At 43.2% G+C, this 19,309-nt stretch overlaps 1 protein-coding gene across 3 annotated transcripts in view; it reads right to left on the bottom strand.

Annotated features, from left to right (window-relative positions):
* Positions 1-14,025: 14,025 nt before the first annotated feature.
* ets1 (v-ets avian erythroblastosis virus E26 oncogene homolog 1) overlaps positions 14,026-19,309 on the bottom strand; it is a 53,793-nt gene continuing 48,509 nt past the window's right edge. For all 3 annotated transcript variants that reach the window (XM_015337504.2, XM_006642161.3, XM_006642160.3), the window contains 2 exons: positions 17,902-18,020; positions 14,026-17,489 (listed from right to left, as the gene is read on the bottom strand). In XM_015337504.2, the coding sequence (XP_015192990.1) occupies positions 17,274-17,489; positions 17,902-18,020 (335 nt within the window). In that variant the 3' untranslated portion in view covers positions 14,026-17,273. The remainder of the gene's footprint in view (positions 17,490-17,901; positions 18,021-19,309) is intronic.

Here is a 19,309-nt window from a genome sequence, read left to right as displayed (position 1 = left end):
TACTTTTCTGGCCTTGGCGAAATGTTTCTGGGATACACGCTAAGAAAGTTCCTCCGGGGATACATGCGGGAGTGGGCGTGGGTGGGAGTGGTTGGAATTGTACGGGGGGGGGTGTCGTAATTTTCTGACGCCAGTATCCAGTGACTTATCTCTTTCTCACGTAGTGACTGAAGTCTGATGTGTCTATTGTTTATTAAGCAGGCGGTAAGGCTGCCATGAGAGATGAAATGCTTACACTGAGAAATGAACACTATCAGGCTGTTCACGTGCAGCAGCAAGCACAGCATTTCATGAGATGGAAGCTTTTCAGTCTGTAAAGGGGGAAAACGGGTCACTTTCAAGTGATCTTCTGCAGGTCTCTGCTTAAGGCTGGACGTCTCGGTCAAGTTCAGTGTTCCTGAAAGGCGAAAAAAGTCAAACTGTTTTGCTGGACAGCATTTGAGTCTTCAGTTTGCAAACATACACGAGCCTAAATCTCAGTCTTTGAATTTGTTAAACTGTGAACCTAACCTGTATTTAGTGAAGTGTGGGTTTTCAGCTGGAGGTGATGGGCACTGACTAGGGCAAAAGCAAGTTAGTGCTGAGAATGCATTAGTGTGCATTTTGCAGTTGCCAGTGAAAAAGTAAGGAGAGCTAGTCTTCTGTTTCCAGAATCCCCACAGGGAATCGGTTACGGGGGTGTGGAATTTCTTTTCGTTCTAAAAACAAAGTGTGGGATTCACTTTTAGTAAAGGGATTGGTCTGGGTTTTAGTCTGGCACTAAAAAACAAAATAAAACAAAACACACCACCAGAAAAAAACCCTACTGACTTGCATTCTTTTTTCCTGACAATACAGTTTTTTAAAGCTCTGCATCAGAAAATTTCTGTCTGAGTTAAAACAGAAGGGAAAACAGTCAGTTTCTAGGAACTACTTGCTACTATGATATTGAGTGATTCAAACTCGCCAAGAAGCAAGATTGTATTTGTCTAATTATATCACAGCCACCATAGAAGACCGTAATTTTTCTGTGATCTTTAACTCTTAAGGCAGTGCTCCCCAGACCTGCTTCTGCAAGAACACTGCATTTTCTGGTTTCTGCTCCAGCTGAGTTCCTAATCACTGGCTAGTTGATTTTTAGTTATCATTAGAGGCTGCATAACGTTTCGTAAGCTGAAGTTGGTGGAAATGGTACTCTTGAAGTACAGTATTTTGACACGCAGGACTGACAGAACAAATAAGTTAAATCAAAGCGCCCACATCAGTTAAAAAAGTAGATTAACACTGGATCTGAGGAGCTCTGCTGAGATGAAAAGTATGTTCCTCCTGGACTAGGATACGAAAGCAATGCTTTCTGTCACTACAGCTCTATTTAGGAAGTAGGAGTTTTAGATTTCTGAATTTATGCCCCAATTTCGAGAAACATGTCATCTCACAACAGCTCTTCCTGCTTTAGAAAGATATGTGTAACACTTGTGTTTTTTTTAGTCTGTGCTTAACTTTATCAACGCGCTACAAGATGGTGCAAGGCAGATGTTGTGACATTCGCTGCCAGCCTCGTGGCCTGCGTAGCGACAGCTGAGAGAACCATTTCTACAGGTAGCTGTGTGTGTGTGCATCCTGGGGGAGAGAGCAGTTTCAGCCCACTGACTCTGGATGAGCAGTCTTCTAGCAGTATTGGTTTCAGAAGTGATTCCAGTCCTGGGAAGAGCTTGTATTGCCTTTGAATGCACTGGTCCCTTTGTTTCGGTTTTACCAGTGTCAGGGTACTGTGAAGTGTCACCTCGTAGAGTCAAACCGGCCAGCTGGGTTGCTGCAGCCTAACGAATGCCAGAGTGAGGGCCTGAAGGCTTCTTTGGGGGCCCTTGAACTCCCTGCAGCCTCCTCTTGGCACCCTAGCAGAGCAAAGAGCCGGGAGTAAGATTAGTTGGGAATGTTTTCTTGTGTAATTTTATGCTCGCATAGTTTACGGCTCAAGGCAGCCTAAAGATTTTTACTGTGTTATGGTAAGAGAATGAGTTCATTCATGTCCTGTAAGGCTGGGTTCACACACACTTTGTGTGGATTTCTTTCCCACAAAACCTTAACCTCCCAAGCGCCAAAGGTTGCCCTGGATGAGTGCTGCTGGCAGCTCTTGGGTGTGACAAGGGGGAAACATTGTGCTAGTGAAGCAGCAGCTACAGGAGCTTTCTCGTGTTTTTTTAAATCAAGACTTGGACTGGCACAACCAGGGAGCACAACCGTCTTGGGGAATACATCTTATAAGGTTGAAAAGCAGATGATGCCGCCTGTTTAATTGTGCAATTTATGAAGTTTTGTTGCAGTTCCTCTCGGCTTCCACGGGGCAGTGGGCAAAAATGAAACAAAATATTCCTGAAGCACAGAAAGTTACATGCAGTGCATTCTTTCCGCGCTCAGTGCTTACCCAGCATCCCTGGGAAAAACACCACAGTTTGGAGAATGCTTGGACCACACCATATTGTTTTGACTAAAGTTAATCTTCGAAATGCGTTATCAGTGCAGTTTTCTCATGTCCTGCTTTGAAAGCTTGATAACTAATCAACGTGGTTAACCATTGTCTCAACGTGTTTGCTGCAGGAAATAAAATAGGCTCAGGATCAATCACACTTTTTTACATTGCTGTTGTGTTGTTTTGTTGCTGATCTAAGGTATTTTTCACATTATCTAAGTAGACCCCAATTTTGGCTTAATCCAAAAAGCAACTCTCATTGCCTACCTGAAAACTCGTAGAATTGCTTGTCTCCTGAAGTCAAATGGACGTTCTTCTCCCAGCTCCGTGGATTGCTGGGTTATCAAACTGGGCCTTGGAAGAGTGCTTTAGTGCCGTATCCCTAATACCATAATACCTTAACTAGAAACGCAATGAGTGGATTACAGATTCAGGGATGACCTGTAGCCCCTCTCTGCCTAGGCCTGTGTGTTCTTTGTATTTTCAGAGCAGGAGAGTTGTTTTGGGTCTTATCTCAACAGGACCTGCTTGACCAATCTTTGACTCCCCCACAGTGGCTGGCAGGGGCAGATTTATGAGCGAGACAGTGCTAGGATTAGGCCGAGGGGGAGCGGTCACGGCTACCGGACATTAAATCAAGGCCCCGGCACGAGGCGTAGGCAGCCGTGTTACCGTGGCGATGCGGAGGGCAGAGGTCACCGGGCGGGAAGTCGACAAATCAGGGTGTCGCGGCCGGCGCTTTAACCCTTTGATTTCTGGATTTCTGGGACCTGAAGTGGTGGGGGGAAAAAATCGGTCAGCGGAAAAGTACAAAAAAGCCAACACTTTAAATTGTGGCTTATGTTCTGAACAAAGTATCTGTTCCCCAGACTGCCTAATTCTAGTAAGAAGGTTATACTCTTTGGGTTATATATGGGCTTGTACAGAACTAGTTCTGGATTTTAAAAACTCTACTGTTTTGCACCATACTCTAAAGTAGAAGCTGTACAGTAGGTTGAAACTGAGCGTCCCTCCATGACCACCATTTTCTTTAAACAGCGGTTCATGTAATGAGCAGGTTTTGTCTTGCCAGTGCTGCGTCACATACAACCTGCTCTCAGGAGGTGTCAGCAAGTGACACTAAACCATTCCCATCACAGATCCCAGTCCCATTCGCCATCCCATCCCATCTGGAGCACCAAAGGGGGCAGTGCTTGTGGAAAGAATCCGATCCTGCCTTGTATGTAAGTGTATGAGAAAAAGAGCGAAAAGCGTGATTCTTGGCTGTTTCTCTTAGCCTCGGGAGAATTACAGGGCATATTTCAGAATATTTATGGAAAGTACCTGTTATGATAAGCAGGTTCTGTGTTTATTGACTCAGGTCAGTTGAAAGGCGTGTAAAGAAAGCTGAAACACGGACCACACATGAAAGTAAAACAGGGCGTTAAATGAGCAGGGAGAGCAGAAAGATCTGCGAGAAAGCTGGTGGAGGGAAAAAAAAAAAGGAAGAGAGAGGAGGGGATCCGAGGGCCGAGGCGGTGCGGTTTGACCCAAGACCTGCTTTCTCAGGCAGGGGAGGGGGCCGGCAGGGCACAGCACGCAGGACAGAACTTCCACTCTCCCGTCTGAGAAGAGCTGCCTGTTCCTCGCCTCCGGCTTTTCTCCCAGCGCGCGCAGGGAATGTTGCCTCCGAGCAGTTCGGACAGGCTCTGCCGTGAAACGCAGCGGGCAAAAGGAAAAGCTGTTCTCCGGTTTATCTTGATTTTTTTTTTTTAAATGTGCATAGACCTCCAGGCCAGCTTGTGCTTTCTTGAGGAAAAGGCTGGATGTGATCCTTGGATCAGTTGGCTGCTAACTACCAAACAAGCTAGATGGGCTTGTTGGCCCCCTTCTCGTTCGTAAGCTCTCTTGCGTTCGCGGGTTCCAAAATGGCACAGTCACACAAGTTTACTTTCCCAAGGCTTCCACTGGGGTGCCAGTCCTGCCTTTTCAAAAATCAGCCGGACTTGCATGACTCCCAGCTAGCCCAAGACTCTAGCTCAGGGTCCCCTGGTGTTTGGCAGTCATTATCATTCCAAACAACTCTTTTTGTGGGCCCCACCCGTCACAGTCTGGAGCTGTGAGGCGGCCCTGGACACAGAGTGTCTGAGATCTCTTTTGATTTTGCCTTTTAATCATGTTTTTTGCCTTCCTGCGGTGCTGAAATCGCACAGCCTGCGCCATGCTAGCGGAGCTTGGGCTGAATTGTGGGGGCCAGCGCATCATTACGGACTTTAAAATAGATCTTGCTTGATCCAGGGAGAGAGACGGGGCAAATCTCCAAAATGAAAATAGTGAAAGCTGTGTCAGGGGAAAAATAAACTCAGATTCGTCGATGGATGGCTTTATCCATTAAAGTGGAGGGCATTAAACATAAATTAATTACGTTCTGTTGGCTTTAAGACATAAAAGTTTTAATAATCAGGCATGGAAATAAGAATCCCTTTGCAGAACTTTTACATTTTAACTCCACACTTCTAAAAATGCAAATTTAATCAACATGACCCACCCACCACCTGCTTTGTGCTTAAAAACAGAAGTTACAAGAACATAAAAGGCAGCCCTGCTACAGACGAGGGCTGTTGCTTTGATCCTGAAGTGATTCAGAGTTGCTCGTTTGTAAGTGTCCTATACTTTATGAGTGCAAGAAGAGAGGCCAGGGACTGCATCAGCTACAAAAACTGTTTTCTTGTTTCAAATCTGAAGGCAGTCTCCTGAATGGACTGTCACCAGGAGGATCTGTCTGTGACAAGGAGAGGTGATATTGAGACAGATGTAGGTTTTGTCTAAGCATTACCAAGCTTTTCTGAAGTACTTAGAGAGGGGAACAAGATCTGAACATGTGAGAATTAGCCCTGGTTTGTATAGACTTGGTTCTATATGAATACAGAGAGGCGCATCCCTCTGTTCTGTGGACAAATTAAAGGAGCTCTGTTTTTGCTGCTGTCAGTTCGGGGCCTTAATTAACACCACAAAAGAGAAGCCAGCAAACAAAATTAAAAATCCCAACCAAAGCAAGACCAACGGCTCCACAAAGCAGGAGACATGGAGGAGCTGGGGGTGGTGGTGGGGGGGGGGGGAGGGTCGGTGTGTGAGAAATAAAGAGGGGGGGGCGGGGGGTGAGAGGCAGGGCACCGAGATTGGAAGCAGATGTTGGAGAGAGTAAAGGCTGAGAGGTGCTTGTTTCGGAAAATTCTCAGGCTGCAGTCTTCCCTTTCTGGGCCAGGGTCTTGGCGTCCAATCGGAGGCCTGCACCGCCTGGTCTGAGGGATGCCTGGGCCCTCTCATTGGCCCAGGGATCAGGAACGTGGGCGTCAAGTGCAGATGTCCTGGGAACGTTGCTGAATCCCAACTGGCCCGAAGTGCAAGAGAGAGTAAAAAACACGAAGTACTGTAACTGGACTGTGACCGTTTCAATCCAGCTGCACAGACACACACACGCACACACATACCCACTTGAGCAAACAGCAGCGCGCAGGTCCTCGCTGCAAAAACAACTACACTCTGAACGTTTAGCGCACCACAGAAAACTTGGTACGGCGCATTTCAGCTTTTGAAAACTCAGCGTTATAAAGGCAAATAGAGAAGAAAGGACTTGTGGTTTATCTTGAGCAGAAATATCCAATATACAATGGTTAGGGATAAAGAGAAAGAACAAACCACCATAAGTTAAATTCACTAGTCTTCACAATGCAATTCACGGAATTCAAGTTGGGAACAGAGGAGGATGAATTTACAACAGTACTGAAATCAGCTCTTTGACTTTGATTCAGATTAGAGGCAGAAAATGTTTTTGTTAGCTGTGTTTTTCTTCATATGGTGGCAGTTTTGTTTTTCTGATTAGAAAATGCTTGCAAAAGTTAGCAGGCGAGCAGAAGACATTCAGCCCATCAGACTTGTTTGTTTCTTGAAGGCAGCCTGGGCGTACTATATCAGCTTCACCAGCCTGTTCCACACTCCCAGTGCCCTTTGACGTAAAGAAGTGCCTCCTGTTCTTGGTTTGAAAAGCGGTAGAAGGTGGCGTTCTTCATCACACATTCCCCCTGTCACGAAACTCCGCTTCTTCTAAAGGGCAGAGCACTCTAAAGTGAACAGTCATACTTGCACCATGGCGTGTGCTCCTGTTGATGGCATCGGCTTTTCTTCTGCACAGAATCCAGAACAGATAAACAAAATGTCAGGAGGTCAAAAACGTACGTTTTCGTGCTGTGTGACGCTGGCATCAGATCCCCGACCCCCTCCGATGAAGGTGCGCCGAATTCGGGCCACGTTTCTTGTCTTGAGCCCCAGAGCACGTCAGCCCTGGGCCCTATCGGTGCATCTTCATACCAGAGCCTTTGACAGTAAGCCAGAACACAACTCTGCCTTTATTTTCAAAGTTGTTTTGTTTTTTTTTTGTTTTGTTGTGAACGGCTGGGGTTTTTTTGTACTTCTCCCACTGTGTTTGATGATTTATGCAAAAGATCTTGCATGTGTAGCCTCCGCCGGCTACAGCCTCACCTTTCCACAAAAGAGAGCGTCGCCACTTTGTCTCTGCTGTTATGAGTTAGGTAGCGTCGTGGCTCTGTGTAAATCAATCATAATTACTAATGGGAAGCCCAAATTAACATCTGAAATGGGCCCGTTTCCCTTTCAGAATGCCAGGTCTCCTTTGTCTAGCTCCTCATGAATATGTCAGTCACCGGAGACCGTCTCTCTTATTTTTGTGATTATTTTGTGAAGTACAGGACGCCGGCGTGTACCACCAGGGGTCAGCGACAGGGCAAAAAGGGTGATTGGCAAAGCCGACAGCTGTAATAAAAATGCAAATTGCGGAAAAGACACGAACCAGCATCGGACCTAACCTTTACAGCCCTGCATAGTGCGGCCCCCGCCTGCCTGTTTTTGTGGTCAACGCGTCAAGTGCAAGACTGACAGTAGGGAAAAAAATGGGCATTTTTCTAAGGCCTATGAAAAGAAGGTGAAATCTTCTGTCTGCTGAAATATTGGGTGTGTTACAGTACATGTGAAGGAAATAGCCCATCACAAGAAACACAGCTTGTGACTATACAGTTGATTCTTCATTGCCAATCCAGGAATCTTTTTTAAATATAGTACCGATTGCAGGAAGCACCGCAGCCCAGGAGAGACTTACAGTGCTTAAGTCTGTATTTGAACCTCATTACTCATCCATATACCATGAGGAAAATGATTGGATCTGACCTGAAAAACACAGTGATTCTGTTATTTCCTGCTAGTAATGATGTGACTGTTCTTTGGCATAATTAAATACTGTAAGTGGTCCACACCCACATTAACACAGTCTTATCTGCAACTTTAAAGGCCAGTGCTGTCTTTCTGACATCAGTAAGAGGCTTGCAGGGATTGGCTGGAATTACAGTATGTTCACTTTTAATATTTAGCCGAAAAGATATTTGTCATTTGAACCATACAGGGAATCATCTCAGTATTGCCATACCCTCTGTTCTAATTCATTTTTAGCAGACTGAATACACAATACCAATCTTTTCAACTACTCTACCTGAGCGACATGCAGTGCTTAGCATTTTGAATTGTCAGTGAGAGGTACCATTTGGTCCCATTGCTGTCACACAGATGTATACTGTATGTAAAGTAAAATAAACCTCATTTTGTGCTGATCAATCATTAAACTCTCTGCTTGACCTACTTATTATTTTGGAAGCACTGACATCGGACATTTTTGAAGGCAACTCACTTTTTAAATGCAAAAGATCACTCTTTGTATTTAAGTGTGTAGCACTGGTATTGGATAAGAGAGGGTTTTCCAGTATTAGTACTGTTTATAATATTGTGTATAGAATAGTGCTGTGTGTACAGATGTGTGTATAGAATAGTACTGTTTCTACCACAGAGCCTACGGTGTTTCATTGCTTGGGGGCAAAGTTGGCATGATGTAGTCTGGCATAGTTTCATCACATCAGCAGACAGGAGCAGAGATGGGTGTTTGATTACTGAATGTGCAACTGAACCGAAGATTGTCAGATCCTCTACGTAGGTGTGACACAGGCTGGTCCCTTCAGAATTGCCAAACCGATTAAAATAACAGATTAAAATAAGACATAAGATGCAGGCGATGTGATAAGCAGCTTCATGTAAATTCTTGAAAACTTGCAACCCCTGACGTGGATGAAGCAGTTAGAAAATGAACGGATATGTGGAGTTCAAATATTGACCATCCCTGAACTTCCTGAGGTCTTCAGGTGTAGAAAATCAATAAAGAACCGCTGTTCTGGGTGAAGTGTGATTGAGCCCTTTAGGTGTTAGTAGTTTAAATAAAACCTTAAGTAAAGGAAGGTTTCGATTCTTGGCTTAATTTCTGAAGGGCTTTCTCTGAAGTCTGCCCTCAGACACAGCTCAGAACAACAGGTGTTAGAGGGGGGTTAAACGGAAGAGTGTCTCTTGTTGGCAAGCGTTGCCTTTCGTTCCAATTTCAATTTCAAAAGAACGGTCCTCATTCATGATCATTCGTGCTCGTTTTGTGTGCACCGCTGGCCGGCGTTTTCTCTTCCTCTCCCCCGAAGGGTCTCTTATCGTGCATCACGTGGTTGCAAAGACTCACATTTTCTGTTTCTGCTAACAGTTGCTGGTTGTGCTGAACTGGTGGTCATGTTGCAAGGTGGTCATGCGTGAAGTAAATGGGAAACACTCTCAATGAAGAGCAATCTTGGATGTTTTAGTGCTGCGTTTTCAGAATCAGTGAGCTACCATGAGCTTCCAGGTCTGAAGGCAGACCCTCTTTGACATCTTTAGTCAGCTAGCAGGTGTGAAGCTTCTCTTTTCTCTTGTTTGTCGAAGGCAATGGAAACTTTTTGTGTCAGATAAAAATAACCAGTGTGAATTCCCCCTTTTTGAAGGTGTACATGCATTTGTATGTACAATATATTTTTTGTTTCCGTGTCGCTGAATGCAAAGAGTCAGAGGTTCAATCTAGTGTCTCTCTGGAGTGACACTGAGCGGGAGAGGGAGGTGGGGAAGGGCTGTGTCTAGTGCAGTCAGAGCGAGTTTGAATCCACAACAAATACACACGCGCTCGTGAGGGACACAACGGAAAGGGAAAGGGGCCCGTTACTGCCAGCAAAAACAGCAGATTCCCGTGTGGTCCCAGTCTTTTCCACCTGGAGAGAACAATAGTCATCAGCTCACGAATTTGTCAGCTCACGAGTCACAAAAGATACAGCCTTATTAGGGCTGGAACAGAGGAAAAGGAGACATGCTGCCCTTAAGGCACACCCACTGACCTCTGCAAAAGAAGTATCTATCCTGGCAAACAGGACAGCAGAAATGTTATCCGGGATATTTTCGGTGCGGATCATGTCTTTGTTCCAGTTTAACCGTATGTGACTCTCTGAACTTTGCTTCAAGTCTTATGCTGGAGAGCACCAAGAGAAACACCTGCGACAGCTCCGTTTCCAGCTGCTAATTTCCGAGCACCAGCTACAGCCAAGCCTGACCCTGTGCTGAGAGAAACCAGCTCTTCGCATGTGTGGATAGGAGACGTGGCCAACAGATAAAAGCACAAGGAGGGAGACATATAGATTGCCTTGTGATAAGTTGTATCCTCTTTTTTAATCTGTTTTTGGCAATCATCTCTGAAGCTGGTCTGGTTGCAAAAAGCAGCCTGATTTTTTTTTAGTCTTGTCTTGAAGGAAGACAAATTTGCTGACATTTATTTATTCCCCACGAAGAGGCTGAAAACAAACATGAGACTGAGCAAGAAAGAAGTTTCCACTCCATGAATTGTTCTCATTTTTGTCAATGCTGTGACTCTGTAGTTCTCGACGTGTCAGTGCCCATTTTAGGTTAGAGCAAAGTTTAGGAAGATTGAGTCTATGAAGATAAAAGCCGAATTGAATTCAGCATGCACTACTCGTGCTGTTAGATCTGGAGTGTAATTCACAGTTTTGTTTTCTGATGAGCACGTTTAGAAAACTTGTTTAACAAACTAAAGTAGCAAAGGGAACATGCAGACATGAAAAAATAGATTTACACGTTTTATTGCACTTGAATATAGTTTTGGAAAGTTAGCTGAAACTGACTGGTTTGCACTGGTGCAAACAGCTGTAAAAGCCATCCATTCATTGAAAGTTCAGTGTTGATGATCTTCAGACCCCCTGACCTATTGACGTCTCTGTCTGGAATTGTGGGTTGAAAAACACCCAGTTCTCGGCTCTAGAATCCAGAACGTGCCTCGACCTAATACAGAAAAGAAGGGTAAATGAAGGAAAAGGTACAGGGCATTTTTTGGAAGAAAAAAAAAATTGCATTCTATTGTGTGATCTAGAATAATGGAATTTATTCAGATAGAAAGACGTTGAGATTGTTTTTTTTTAATTATTACCCAGCACTTTTGTTCAAACTACGCTTGCAACACCACTGTCTTATACTGTGTGATGCATGTTAGAAATCAAAGAGTACTTGACACAGTATTTTGTATTCCTTGGAATGACACACAAGCACTTTCAGTGATGTTGGCTTTTAGGATGTGCTGATGGCGAGCTATTACTCCCGTTGTCGGAAAGTAATTCATTCATAAAACCAGCCGAAGAGCTCCACCAGAATTCCTCTGGGCAAGTTGTTGGATTATTTTCGTTTTGTTTTGAATGCTGTTGCGCATTACAGGCGGCCTCCGTGCCCCTTCTGGTCAGAGAATGTATCACATGGTCTTATTTTAGGCCTCCCCATACGAAAGAGCTGTCCACTGCCAGTAATAACTGGAAAAAAAAACACAGCCGGGCTCTTCTGACTGGAAGTGAATTAGCTGTGTCTTTGTTTTGCCTGCAGATGCGCCGTGCTGGAGCAGGGCCTGTTCTCTGGCATGCTGCTGTGGCAGGCCTGCCAGCGCCGTGCGTCTGCAGCGAGGAAGAAGAGGCGGGGAGGGGGCGAGCAAGCGAGAGGGGGAGGGAGTGGGAGACGGAGGCTGCGATGTTGCGTGTTTTTATTTAGACATGAGGAATTTACAGGAGCCAGGGGGTTACGAACACATGAATGGGCCCCACTGTGCCTGTTTTCCCCTCCTGACGTCATCTGCAGCCATGGCAGTTGATACGCCCGTTAACCAGCAACCGGGTGCGAATTTACCTGCCGCAGAACTCGTGGCGCCGCTCGGGGAAGGAGGGTACGCTCAGGTTGTGGCTCTACCCTGAATGCTCAAGGACACACAGCCGTATACACAGGCCACACCGTCTGGAAGTGAAAAACGGAACTACTGTAGGCCCCATCGTATAAGAATGGCGCCCTATTAAAACGGTCAGTTATTTGGTCACTTCATGGTGTATATTACGAAGAAAAGCTCTGCATTTACAGTAAAGTAAAAGGCCGGGAGCTGAAGTTCTGTGAGGTTTGCTCTTTGAAAAAGAGCAGCCGAAACAAGCTTGATTGAATCCCACTCTAAAGAAAAAAAACACAGACGACCGCATATTTGCTGTTTGTCACTTGAGAGCAGTCTGGTGTCTAGCGCACCAAGCTGCTGGAAAGACAGTTTTGTGAGGGAAAGGCAAGGAGAGCCCCAGAAGAAAAACAAGCCACCATTTCTCGACAGTTTAAATTATGATTGAAACATTATACGTTACACATAATGCTTTTCCATCATGGGGGGATAGAGAAATGGCAAGATTGTTATTAAAATGAACATCGGTGAAGCAGAAATTAAGAAAACAGGTGTGTTCATGGGTCCCAGAAAAATACTTACAGGAAGAGTCTCTTTCAGCAACTTTTTCATGTTGGAAAATCACAAAGCAGCAAAGCCGCCATCACTGTATGTTGTGTGAGATCTCGTAGGGAGCTCACGGCTTCACAGTGACCCTCTGGCAACACTCACAACAGGTCCCACACCACAACAAACAACATCAGCGCCGAAGAGCTCGTGTGTCACATCCCTGATGGAATCGTGTCTTTGCACCTTAGCTCACTTGGGGAGGATGTTCTTGAACTAGTTAAATGCATTCGTCGTCTGCCAAATGTGATACAACCTGAGTCATAAGGTTTGTGTCACAAAAGCGGGGTTCGGTGGGTTTGGAGGTGGTGGTGGGAGGGGGGGGGGGCTCATTTTTAAATGTTTTGGATCTGATTAAAAGAGCAGCGCTGGAATTGAGTTTGTGGTCAGAAGAATGTTGTTGTCCCAAGAAAACCTCACTGAAGTCAAGCTCAGTGTAGTCAGTAAGCTGCAGCTGTTTCAGATCAGTGTAAATATAGTCTTAGAATTGGAGGAAACAAGATTGTAGTGTTGGAAATAGTAACAATAGCACCTTACTCACTTGGAATCATTCCTTGTTACAGTGCAGTATTTTCCCATTTCTGATGCTTTGTGAACAACTGTGTTGCCATTCGGCACCTTTTCTAACTGGTCTAATTGATGTGCTTTAATTTTGTGCATATCAGAGCATGGGAGATCTGAGCTATTTCAGCTTTGTATCATCTGGAAAAAAAATTAAGTTACTGCTTTCCTTTCTGAAGAATGTTACTCCGGTTCACTCTGCTTAAAAAAAAAATTGCTTTGAGTTTTCAACCGAAGTGGGTGATTGGTTGACTTGCTAAACATTGGATGGAGTTTCACAGAAGCTGACAGACTGTCTTGCACTGAATAATCTTGCAGAAAATCTGAAATGACTTTCAATCGTGATATGAGACAGAGCGATTCTGATATTGCAGTGGTGTGTGGTGAGCAAGTTCTGTGACTTCTTATCGTCTAGAAACCTGCCACTTAAGACAAAAAATATATACAAGAAGGCCCTGGCCCAGGTGCTTGTACAGATATTAAAAGAAGGCTTTGAGTTACAGTGCAGGGCCACAAGTCAAACGGCACTTTTAAACACATTTTAAACCTAAACAAAATGGTTCTGATTTGTGGAAAAAGAAAGAGGATGTTCTTCTGAAACACAATCTGCTCTCCTCAGTCACCTGAATCCCTCTACTATCAAACACTCCAGGGAGTAACTCCAGGCGTGTTAGAGAAGGTAAAAACGGAAGAATTAAAAGCAACTGATGCAATATTCTGGCTCTGGCAAAGCCTAGAATGATCAAAGTCGTTAGGAAAGGAAAAGGTTTTCATGTTCATTGTTTGTCATTCAGGATGTGATTTAATTCTAAATGTAAGCTTTTTTTTCAACCTTTCCCCTGGTATTGTAACTTGTGTTTCCACCATCAGGGCTTAGGAGACTGGGCACTGTCTTCATAAAACCAGTGAGCACCGAGGAGTATTTTACAGCTCAGTGTACAATGTTACTCAAATAATATGTACTGCAAAGTAAAAAAAACCTACTGCAAAAACTATAAATCAAAGACACATCTTGAAAACTCTTTTTGCAGTAGGTTTTTTTTACTGCAATCTGTTGATAACCTGTATATCTTAAAAACAGTCACTGCCATTAGAGTGTGAAATCTATAGGATTGCTCTGTGTGTGTACAGTATGTACTGTAGTTTTTTTATTTGTGGAATAATCAGTTGTGATTGAGGAGGCTCTTTTCTGCTTGTGGTGTCTTTTTACCTGTGGTCTGCATTTGTGAGTAATTAGAAGCAACAAAAACACAAAAGCCAAGGATTATGAAATATTTTTGTTCACATATATTTTTTGTAACATAACCATTTGAAGTACAATAAGAAATAAGGCTACAGTTTATAAAACTTTCCAGCAGATATCAATGATGGCCCAGCATCAGCCTTTTAACACAACTTGTTTGCAGACAGGTCATTTTTTTATTTATTTTCTGTATAAAAAAGTAAATCGCTACATTTTTTTTCTGTAATACCTTTTTTTTCCTCCATTAAAGCACCAGCTGTCTGCTTATTTCGAAGTTTATAAAATATAAATTATTTGAAAAATACTCAAATGCTCGTGAAACTTACATAAAAATGATCTCATTAACAAAAAATACAGAGACAATATTAAAAAAATACAATAATAACAACGAAACGTGTTCCTTGCGGAATACTCCTTGGTATGCATATATCAGACAAAACATGGTCCATTGAGAATGATACATGCTATACAATGGTTCATCTATATTATACCACACTCCAAACCTTTGCAAGAAAATTCCACTTCCACTTAAAAAGATTGCTTTAAAAGGCATATTTTAAAGGAATCAAATCCAGAGGAGTTTACACAAAAGGCAGGGAAGAACATAATACTGTGCCTCACTGATGCAATCCTGAATCTGATATATTGCCCTTCAAAAATTGACACGCCTGTCAGAAAAATTCCTAGGGCGCACAATTCCACATTACAATGTAAAATTGGGGATTCCATGTGGTATACATGACATTACGTGTAAAGAGCCTGGCAAGAAACATTCTTTGGAATAGCAGAACCTAAAGAAGAATTGCTGTATGTCTATCCCAACCCTTGCTCCTGCCAGCTTCCAGACAACTGAAGAGAAGGGGGTGCAGTGCTGGGATTTTGGTTGTGTTTGTTGTTCTTTTTTCTGCCCGCGACTCAAGAAAATGATACCATGGTTAAAAAAGGCGACGCAGATTGTGGCATCAGGAAAGGATAGCTGCCCTCCTTCCAGTGAAAGAGAAGAGGTGACTGATTGCAAAACCGAACCCCATTCTTCATACAGAGGCCAGCTGATTCTGCACACGTGGAATGGTGCTCTTGTCAACTCCTCAACAAGTGAGGTTCAGCCCGTAAATAATAAACTGGGCGAAAAACCTGTCCTGTTGTATGTCAGACCCAAACAATAATATTTAATGCCAAAGACTTGTCTCCTTCAAAGACCCTATGCAGAACCTATCATGTGTGCTTTATCTATCATTTTATATACATTTTCATTGCAGATTTAAGAATAATATTTCAAACACATTCCTTAATCTCTAGAAACAAATTTCTATGTAACACTCACACAAAGACGACAAGTTACCGTTTATTCACCATAACAGTTTCTATTCTTAGTTAATGAAATATTGTGATCTTCCTGCAAGGTCTGTCCTGCTTTTGAAGAAATACCGGTTTTTGTTTTCTGACATTCTGTTTGAAGCGCGAAACTGCACTTGAAACTGTCTGGTAACAGCATGAGTGCTTCCTTGGAGTTTTATCATAAAACAGCCAGCCAAGGTTTTTTTTTGAAAATGTCATTGAGTCCTTTTTGACATATTTAATTTAGTGTGCTGTATGTTATTTAATTGAAAAGGGTTTTCATAATTTTTAGGGTTAAGTTCTGTGGAATAGTCCTCAGTTTGGAATTTGAGCAAATGCTTCTTATTCTGTTCCAGATTTTCCTTGGCAATTGTTACTCTTTAAATTGCATTATAACGGCTTTTAAAAGCTCTTTCTAGCATCAGAAACACTTCTGTTATTAGTTTTTTTTCTACCACCCAGGTGTGTCCTTTCTCAAGAAGCCTCCAGTTTGTCTTTTTATAGTTATTTACATTCAAGCTCAGTCTTTCCTAAGTCTAACATCTGCGCCACCAAAAAAAACAATCTGGTTCACTATTAGGCTCTGTATTTAAACATCAGCGCACAATAGATCACACCTCCATTTTCAAGGTTAGCATCTGCAGTTCTAGCACAGATGCTAAAATGCAGTACATTCAACCTACATTCTGAAGCCCTCTCGTGTAACAATTGCCCGACTGAATGGCTCCCAATTCAACAAAGTTCCACTGAGAAAAGAAGCCTTTATTCTTCCAGTACCTTACTGGAATACCAGCAGTTGTTTTTCGGGGATACAATACCAAAAGTGAAAATAAAAAACAAGACTTTGTAACACTTAAAATGTCTTGTGCTGATTTAATCAACTAAAGTGAATAGAGTGAAACTTTGAAACCAAGCAAGGTCCCCATAGCAATGCTTTTAGGGAACCCCAACAGAACGCTAGTGACCACATGCATATCAAGACTGGCTCTCAGGTTTGGGTGGTGTGTAGGTGAGTTTTCTTTTTTTTTGCTTGCTGAACTGGCAGTGAGGTTGCAAAGACGACTGCATCAGTTAAAAAAGCAACTGTCACTTTCAGTTGTGCATATCAGTCACTCTTGGTATGAGGTGGAATATTTCATTGGAGTGTTTTTTTTTTCAATTTAATACTGTCACCAAAGTGGAAAATGATGAAGCACTATGTCTCCAGTGTTGTCTACAAACCAATATTCTTAAAATGTCTAATCTAATGTCCAATTCTCTTCAGATTTAAGACGCATACCTAGCATTCACAAATTTGATGGGATCTTACCTTCATCAACATTAAAACTGGCAAACCCAATACTTAGCCACAAACGTACAACATGGAATTCGTTAAGACGATAATACTGGCACAAACTTCTATTTAAAACAAAAAATGAAAAAACATTTTTGGTCCCAACTGAGAACTGCCCATTTGTTCTCTGCACAGAAGGGCAGTAAGACAGCAATAACAAAGAAAATAAGATATATATTCTATATAGTTCCTTTTATTTGGCAAATTTTTGTAGCAGTAACTTCCCATCCTTGTTCAATCCATCCCAGCATCCTCTGCGCTCTTCCGGCTTCCCTCCATGTCAGTTTCTTGTGCTACTAAAGCGAAAATGCTCAGCTTTCTGTTTTTTTAACTGCTAGCAATCTATTTGCCTTGAGCTGCACCGTACATATTTGTATATGAAAGTACAAACTTCAGGAGTTCAGTCTTTTGCTGCTAGAGAATATGAAGAGGTGCACAGGTTTCGAGGCTCTCTTTGTAAATTTCCTCTTTGAACAGCTCACGTGGCAAATGATAAACAGCTCCGCACTTACAAAAAAAAATCCTGCATATCCCACTTCACCCACCAATACTCAGTTAATCCTTCAATTCACAGTCCTCCGGTTATCTCTCCTTCACTTCACTCGTCGGCATCAGGCTTTACATCCAACATGGCATGCAGCTCCTCTGGAGTGTAACCTAGAAGGCTTTTCAAGTCACATACAAAGCGGTACACATATCGCTTCCCTGATGTCTTGTGGATGATGTTTTTGTCGTAGTAGTAGCGCAGCCCTCGACTCAGCTTCTCGTAGTTCATCTTGGGCTTGTTTTTCCGTTTTCCCCATCGCCTGGCGACCTGTGGGAATTTTCAGAAAGGCTGCAGTCAAGACACCATCAGGGGTTGGCAGTGGATGTGACTCGGTGACCCCGAACGACAACAGGAAGGCCCAGTCAAACCGAAATTAAACCCAGCCTTCGCTGTTCCCCACACTTTGATTCACCATCGGCGCTCTGCGGACAAGCTCTGGAAAGCATCAGTATTTTGTAAAGGCCGTGCAGGGATTTAATTTTTCATCCTGAAAAGCTTTAGTCATGATAGTATATAAACACTGGTGGGAATTCACATTGTGTCCAGTTTTGTAAACCCGACACAACTGGCTTTACAACGATGACTGAAGGATAAAAGTCAAATGAAGTGGGGGTATTTGCGAAACTACAGCATTAGACTGTGGACGGGTGTAATGGGATAGTCGATGTATTGTTCTTACCTCGTCTGGGTCGGATAGTTTAAACTCCCAGCCATCACCAGTCCAGCTGATGAAAGACTGGCATGACTTGTCTGTCAGAAGCTCCAAGAGAAACTGCCACAGCTGAATGGGTCCACTTCCTATTAAAAGAACAGGGTGAAAGTTTTAGAAAAACAGTTGCACTAAGTGAAGAACCACGAACGTCAGCTCACCTACTGTAGAACTCACTTCTCACCCATACAACTGATTTTAAAAGTTGACTGTAAGTAAACACATGGCAGTAAAATAAAATAAAATCTTTAGAATACTTCATTTAAATAAGAATATTAAGAAAGAAGACCTTGAGGTTTTCCCTCTCAATACACTCAGTCACAGTTACAGAAAATAAAAGCACAGAATGTTTAAGACATGGGCTACAGAAAGGTTCGAAAGTACTAAAAGTGCATTTCCCTTAGCTAACATTTTCTGCATGTGCTAAGCTTAACCACCACTGGCGATCTGCAATTTCTCTCGTTTAGAATCACCAATTCAAACATGTGAAAGAGATTTAGTGAAGAGCAGCTGAAAACGATTGGGAGCCAGCACTCATTCAGGATTCTCCACGCCCAGTGTTCTGCAGCACCCGTAACGCGCTCAGCAGTGCTGGACGGGCATCCACAACTTCGTGTCCCCTGGCTGCAGAGCTTTTTCGGACTCTCACATTATCACTTCATTTCGAACCGAAAGAAATGCATACTAAAGCGTTTTCTATCCTTTTTTTAGAGCTGCTGTAGCAGCGCTAAATCACTGTTTACAAAGGCACGCTGAACTGTGGTGACCTCATGGCTGCAACCCACACAGTCACAGCTAACGGTATACGATTGCCCCTCACTTTAACCAAAACTTCTTTAGCAACGTTGCCAAAAACTATCTGGGGCTTAGAACAGAGATTAGGCACTTCAAATAAAGACTAATTGAAGACAAAGCTTTTTTCGTAACCACTTTCTAGTTAGCCTTTAAGTCCCCAGTATGCTCTTCACTGGCTGTGCACTACTTTTCAGTACTACAGTTGATTTTGTGGTTTGATTACAGCCTCCCCAGTGCTCTCATCTGCCTGCAGTGAACTCAGAGCTAAATCTGCCTCTCCATGCCATCTCTGGTTATACAGTACACGACTTCCCAAAACACCCTCAAGACTGCCCACCCCACCCCACACAAAGGGGAATTGAATTCTTCAGTTCGCAATGACTTCCAACAAGATTGCAAAGCACTTCAACAGGTCAACACTTCCCATATGGGCGCGTGAGGCATGTGTGCTCATAAGAAAACAACACCTATGTGCTTCATTTTCCACTAGAAAGATTTGAAACGTTATGGCAGCTAAAGCTCTGGACTTGGTTGTGTAGTTCTTCGTGCTTTCCTTGTGAAGACATTAAACACGTGATCTCTT

Source organism: Lepisosteus oculatus, chromosome 23 (genome assembly GCF_040954835.1).
Source record: "Lepisosteus oculatus isolate fLepOcu1 chromosome 23, fLepOcu1.hap2, whole genome shotgun sequence".
Classification (NCBI taxonomy): domain Eukaryota; kingdom Metazoa; phylum Chordata; class Actinopteri; order Semionotiformes; family Lepisosteidae; genus Lepisosteus; species Lepisosteus oculatus.
The sequence above is the reverse complement of the archived record's forward strand: the minus strand, read 5'-3'. Positions and strand labels throughout refer to the sequence as shown.